The following is a 6013-nucleotide window of genomic DNA, read 5'->3' as shown; positions in this document are numbered from 1 at the left end:
TGGATACAAAGGGTGCTAATACCTTCCCTTTGTATAATGTACCTCCCGAACCCAAAATCTATTGAGGTCTTTCCTGTTCTTTTCCACCTTTCCTTATTGGATAAAAGAAAAGTCGGTGGCGACTCTTGCTATCCGCGACATTGCGATAAAAAGCAAAACACCCCAAGTCAGTTCACCGTATGACACATATCATCCAACTTGTAGTGGCAAAATGCTGCAGCATTAACAGGATTTGGATAAACCTCATGGCATGACGAACATGTGTAACCAAGAAAAAGACAAACCACTGTAGCCTACCTCATGTTAATACCATGACCTCATATAAATCCCTCAAGTTTCCCCCACCTCATGTAATCAAAGTTAGCAAATCTGCGTGGATGACTGATGAAGAATTTGGGAGAGAGATGGTTGTTGGTGTAAACCCTTGCGTGATTCGTCTTCTTCAAGAGTTCCCGCTGAAAAGTACTCTTGATACTGTCGTATACGGTGATCAGTCTAGTACAACAACAAAAGAACAGTTAGAGACGAACCTCGGTGAGCTCACAGTAGAACAGGCACTTAGCGGGAAGAGATTATTCGTCTTAGATTACCATGACGCGTTCATGCCATATCTGGAAAGGATAAACACAAGAGCAAAGGCTTATGCCACTAGGACAATCTTGTTCTTGAAAGATGATGGAACTTTGAAGCCAATAGCCATTGAATTGAGTCTGCCACACTCAAATGGGGTTCAATATGGTGTTGAAAGCAAAGTAATCTTGCCTGCAGAAGATGGCAGTGTCGAAAGTACAATTTGGCTATGGGCCAAGGCTCATGTAATTGCAAATGACTCATGCTATCATCAACTCATGAGCCGTTGGTTGAATACTCATGCGGTGATTGAACCATTCATCATAACAACAAAACCCCTCTTTCAATTCCTCTCCACCACCTACTGTGCAGACTGCTGATACTTCAAAAGTACCTGCACACCAAATGAGGAGTTAAGGAATCTCTCAAAAGAATTGTATGCTAACAAAACCGAAACCGATGTTCAAATTTTCACTGCAGTAAAAAGAACAAATTAATTAGTAAAAGATGCAGAAATCCAGAAAATCCCCAATTTGGAATTAAGACAAAATTCAAGGAGAAAGTTCATGCTCAGATTATCGTTCTGATTCTAGCATCAAAAAAGGCCACTCCAATTTCTGAGCACAAAAGGAGCTTCGCAGAGTAACTTCTTGTAACACCAAAGACACCTATTCAAACCCTAATTCATGAGGGATAAATAGTGAGTGAGAACAACAGAAAGGGGGAATTTTGGAAAACTAAAAAACCCTAAGATTTGGAGGCGGCCGCGATTTCAAAGGGGAGGCGGAATTGGAAACTTGCAACCGAGAGAACGCTAATAGAGAGGCGAAAAGAATCTCAAAGGCAAACCTGTGAGTTTCGTCGTTGCCGTTGTCCTCGCCAAAGGTGAGTTTCTGTTCCAGCCATTGCTTTCTCATACGACTGATTGAGATTATGAGAAGAGTGAGTGAGGTTAGCGATGGTGAGCGAAAGTTTAGGAAGATTGAGAGAGATGAGTGTTTGAGAGTTCTCGTCATTTGGGGACGGCGAAGTGGGAGAGACGCGATTGAGAGAAAAAATCGTGAGATAGGGAGAGCGATTGAGAGTGATTTTTCGTGAGTTAGAGTGAGAGAGAGCGAGGACGACGAGTCTGTACTCTTTTTTTTAATTTTCTTTCTTTAATTTATTTTGATACAGAATAAGTCTTTTTTTAAAAACTATTAAATTTTTGTTTAAATTTCCTAAGTTTAGTCAATAAATGTTTTACATTTTCAATTTTTATTCTTTTGAAAAACCCAACAGCCAGACGGCTGGGTTTTAATGTTTGGTCCCTCCATCTTTTATTTTTAGGATAGCCCAACAGATTTCCTTTCATTAGTTTTTTATTTTTCTATTTCCTTTTTTTATTTATCTTGGTTTATATATTTAAATTAGCATTGTAAATAACAACTAGTCATAAGTGGCCTGGTGGAGAGGGGTGGTTTCTATAGTCTCAAGAGGAGTGGGTTCAATACTCGTATGTAGCACATTTTTAGTATTTCATTTTCTTTTAGCATTTTTTTTTAGTATTTTATTTTATTTTAGCATTTTGTTTCTTTTAATATTTTTTATGTCTATGTTTTTTATTAAGTTCATCATGCATGCAAAACCATTTTAAAACTATAAAAATCACATTTTTTTCTCGATTCAATATCGAGCCCATTTTCACACCCTTGTAAGTCGATTGCTTTTTAAGCATCGCCATCAACCTCACATAGCTTACTCTTGGGCTTTCTTACAATGAGCCGTTTCTCTTGCACTTACACTCATATTTCGCATCATTTGTTGTTTGGGCCCGATTTAATTATTTCATGATTTTGAATCCCCATTTGACAAAATGTACCCCACTCCCCCGATGTGTAATGATCTTGTACTGTTTTATTTCTTTATTTGTTTGACTATTTAGTTAGATACTAACTCAAGAGTAAAATCAACAATTTCAAAAATACAAAAATATGACTCGATCCAACGTCGAGTATTTTCTCAATAAACAAATCAATCCATTTCTTCCTCTCATTTTATTCCATTGTTTTCAAACCTTCATTAAATGCTTGATTCAACGTCAAGCCATTTTTTACTAATAAAAACTAAAAAAATATTAATTCATAATTAAGACCTTTTCAATAAAGATGGAAGTGGAACGTGGTGTATACCACGCACTCCTGAGACTAGGATTCGAGATGTATATCTCGCCAATCCTAGTTCTCGCCATCATCCAAATTTATCCACTTTGTTTTCTCTCAAACACTCATTCAAATTTCTCTTAAACGTCCATCAATACTTGATCTAGGTCAAGTCATTTTTCACAACAAAACTCAAAATACCTAATTCTCATTTAACACTTTCTCAATAAAGGTGGAAATGGAACATGGTGTATACCATGCACTCCTGAGGTTAAGATTCGAGACGTATGCCTCGCCAATCTTAACTCTCGCCATCGCCTAAAATTGTCAATGCGGTTTCTTCAAACCCTTTCTCAATCAAATTCCACAATACTTAATTCATATCTTAACCTTTTTAATAAAGATGGAAATGGAACATGGTGTATACCATGCACTCCTGAGGCTAGGATTCGAGATGTATATCTCGCTCATCCAAGTTCTCGCCATCATTCAAAACGCATCCAACCAATCAAATTCTTTTCTCGCCGCCGTGCGGTTAATCAAAAACATTTTTCATAAATGAAAGATATATTGTCTTAAGTGATACAAAACAATGTTTCGGCCACGATTGTTGAGTAGAGATAAATGACGCTTTTCCGAATGTAGATTTATAAATCCGTTTGATGTGTGGTATGCGTTCACTCCTCATCTGTTTTGGGTAAAACGATGTTTTCGTCGATTAATACAATATAGCTTTCGCTAAAAATCGACCAACAAACAAACATTTTTCTACCCAGAACTACGTAAGCCTTGATTTCTCTTTTGAGATACGTAGGAGCAGGATTTGTAAATCTTGTCAGGCCCACTAATAAAAAACTTAGGTTTAGTTCTTCGTCAAAAATCCAAAAATATTCTCTTCTCATCCTTTCTTTCTTTCCCACCTAATAATTCGAAAAGCCTAATATTTCAACTAACACTAACGCACACAACTAACCTAATGGTTCCCGTTGAGTACAACGGACATGAGGGGTGCTAATACCTTCCCCTTGCGTAATCGACTCCCGAACCCTGATATTGGTTGCGATGACCATATCTTATCCTTTCTTTTGTCTTGGGTTTTATCGATATTTCCCCTTTCCTTTTTAGGAATAAATAAAGTTCGGTGGCGACTCTGTTCAGTCCATCATTGCGAGTGTGCGATTGCGCTTCGCTTTGAAGTCGTATCCCCATATTTTTTTCGAGGTGCGACAATGATGAAGAAGAGTTAAACAAATTTGGAGAAAAAGGAACAACAACTTCAGAAGACCCAGACAGAAGGGAGATTATTCAGAATCAACTTCTAGAAGCAAACCAAACAAAGAGGTAACCTGCTATGAATGTAAAGAACCAGGATACTACAAAAATGAATGTCTAAAGCTCAAGAAAGATAGTTCCAGAAAAGAAGGATTCAAGAAAAACTCCTTCAAAACCAAGAAGGGACTCATGGCTACCTGGGATGATTCTGAACCTGACCCCTCAAAATCAAACTCTGAAGAGGAACAAGCAAATGTTGCATTCATGGCCACCACATCTAGAAGTACATCCGAAGAAGAATCTGACTCTGAAGAGGTATTTTCTGATCTCTCTCGCTCTAATTTAGAAGCCTGTTTATTAGAATCTCTAAGCTCCTATCAGAAGCTTCGACAAAAATTCAAGATCCTAAAAAAGGTCCATGAAGAAACTGTTGAAGAATGTGATAAGCTTGAAACAAAAGTTTCTGAACTTAAAGGAAACATTTTTTTCCTGGAAAAAGAAAATGAATTTTCAACAAAAAAATGCTTAAAACTTGAAGAAACTCTTTCCAAAGCTCCACAAAATTCTAATACCATCATATATAAATATGAAAAAGCTTTTCAGAAATTTCTGAAAAATGGGCTTGAAAGAAGTAAAATGGTTTCTATGATTTATGGTGTTAGTCACAATAAGAAAAGAGGAATTGGATATGACTCTGATGAAGATGAGAAAATACCTTCTGCAGATGACAAACCTAAATCTCCTTTCTCTTATCATTACACACATGCACAAACACAAAGTTTTAATAATGCTAGAAAACCCCAAAGTTTCCAGAAACTCTAGGAGAACTAATCATAAAGGACCCAAAATGTTATGGGTACCAAAAGATAAAATAGTATATGTTGCAGATATCTTATGCAGCAGAGTTAAGACACCAATCATGGTACGTGGACTCTGGATGCTCGCGACACATGACGGAAAGAAATCATATGTTCCAAAGCCTGGAACTTAAAGACGCTGGCTTCATAGGCTTTGGAGGAAATAAGAAAGGAAGAATTAGAGGATCTGGAACGATTGGTAATGGATCTTTTCCCTCTATTTCTGATGTTCTTTACGTAGAAGAATTAATGCATAACCTGTTATCCATACGTCAATTAAGTGACAACAGTTATGATATAATCTTTAATCAAAAAACGTGCAAAGCCATTAATCAGAACAATGGGACATTTCTTTTCACTGGTAAGAGGAAGAACAACATTTATAAAATTAATCTTTCAGATTTAAAAGATCAAAATGTAAAATGTTTAATGTCTGTAAATGAAGAGTAATGGGTGTGGCATCGACGCTTGGGTCACATTAGCCTGAGGAGGATTTCTCAGCTAAATAAACTTGAGTTAGTCAGAGGCCTACCTAAGCTGAAGTTTTCTTCATATGGTCTTTGTGAGGCATGTCAGAAAGGAAATTTTTCTAAAATAACTTTCAAAAATAAAAATGTTGTATCTACCTCTAAGCCTCTGGAACTTCTTCATATTGACTTTTTTGGACCTGTTAAGACATCTCCAGTCAATGGTAAGAAGTATGGACTTGTCATTGTTGATGATTATAGTCACTGGACATGGGTAAAATTCCTAAGACATAAGAATGAGTCACATTCTGTGTTTACTAGTTTCTGTTCAAAAGTGCAAAATGAATTTGACTCGAAAACCATCAGAGTCAGAAGTGATCATGGCGGGGAATTTGAAAACAAACTTTTTGAAGAGATTTTTGACTCTAATGGAATATCCCATGATTTTTCCTGTCCTAGAACTCCACAACAAAATGGAGTTGTAGAAAGGAAGAATAGGACTCTCCAAGAAATGGCCAGAACCATGATCAATGAAACAAATGTGGCTAAGCACCTCTGGGATGAAGTAGTGAACACAACATGTTATATTCAGAATAGAATCTATATAAGACCTATTATGGAGAAGACTCCTTATGAGCTGTGTAAGGGAAGAAAACCCAACATTTCCTATTTTCATCCTTTTGGATGTTCTTGTTTTATCCTAAAT

General features: G+C 36.8%; 1 protein-coding gene across 1 annotated transcript; it reads left to right on the top strand.

The window, feature by feature from the left end:
* The first annotated feature begins 311 nt into the window (after positions 1-311).
* Positions 312-950, top strand: LOC127102435 (linoleate 9S-lipoxygenase 1-like). Its single transcript, XM_051039808.1, has one exon. It carries the CDS (start codon positions 312-314, stop codon positions 948-950), a length of 639 nt encoding a protein of 212 aa, XP_050895765.1.
* Positions 951-6013: the final 5063 nt, after the last annotated feature.

The sequence above is a fragment of the Lathyrus oleraceus genome, chromosome 1 (genome assembly GCF_024323335.1).
Source record: "Lathyrus oleraceus cultivar Zhongwan6 chromosome 1, CAAS_Psat_ZW6_1.0, whole genome shotgun sequence".
Lineage (NCBI taxonomy): Eukaryota > Viridiplantae > Streptophyta > Magnoliopsida > Fabales > Fabaceae > Lathyrus > Lathyrus oleraceus.
This window is presented reverse-complemented; position numbering and strand designations above follow the sequence as displayed.

Coding starts and splice junctions, on each gene's coding strand:
- LOC127102435 (XM_051039808.1), top strand. CDS start 312: ATGACCTCATATAAATCCCTCAAGTTTCCCCCACCTCATGTAATCAAA.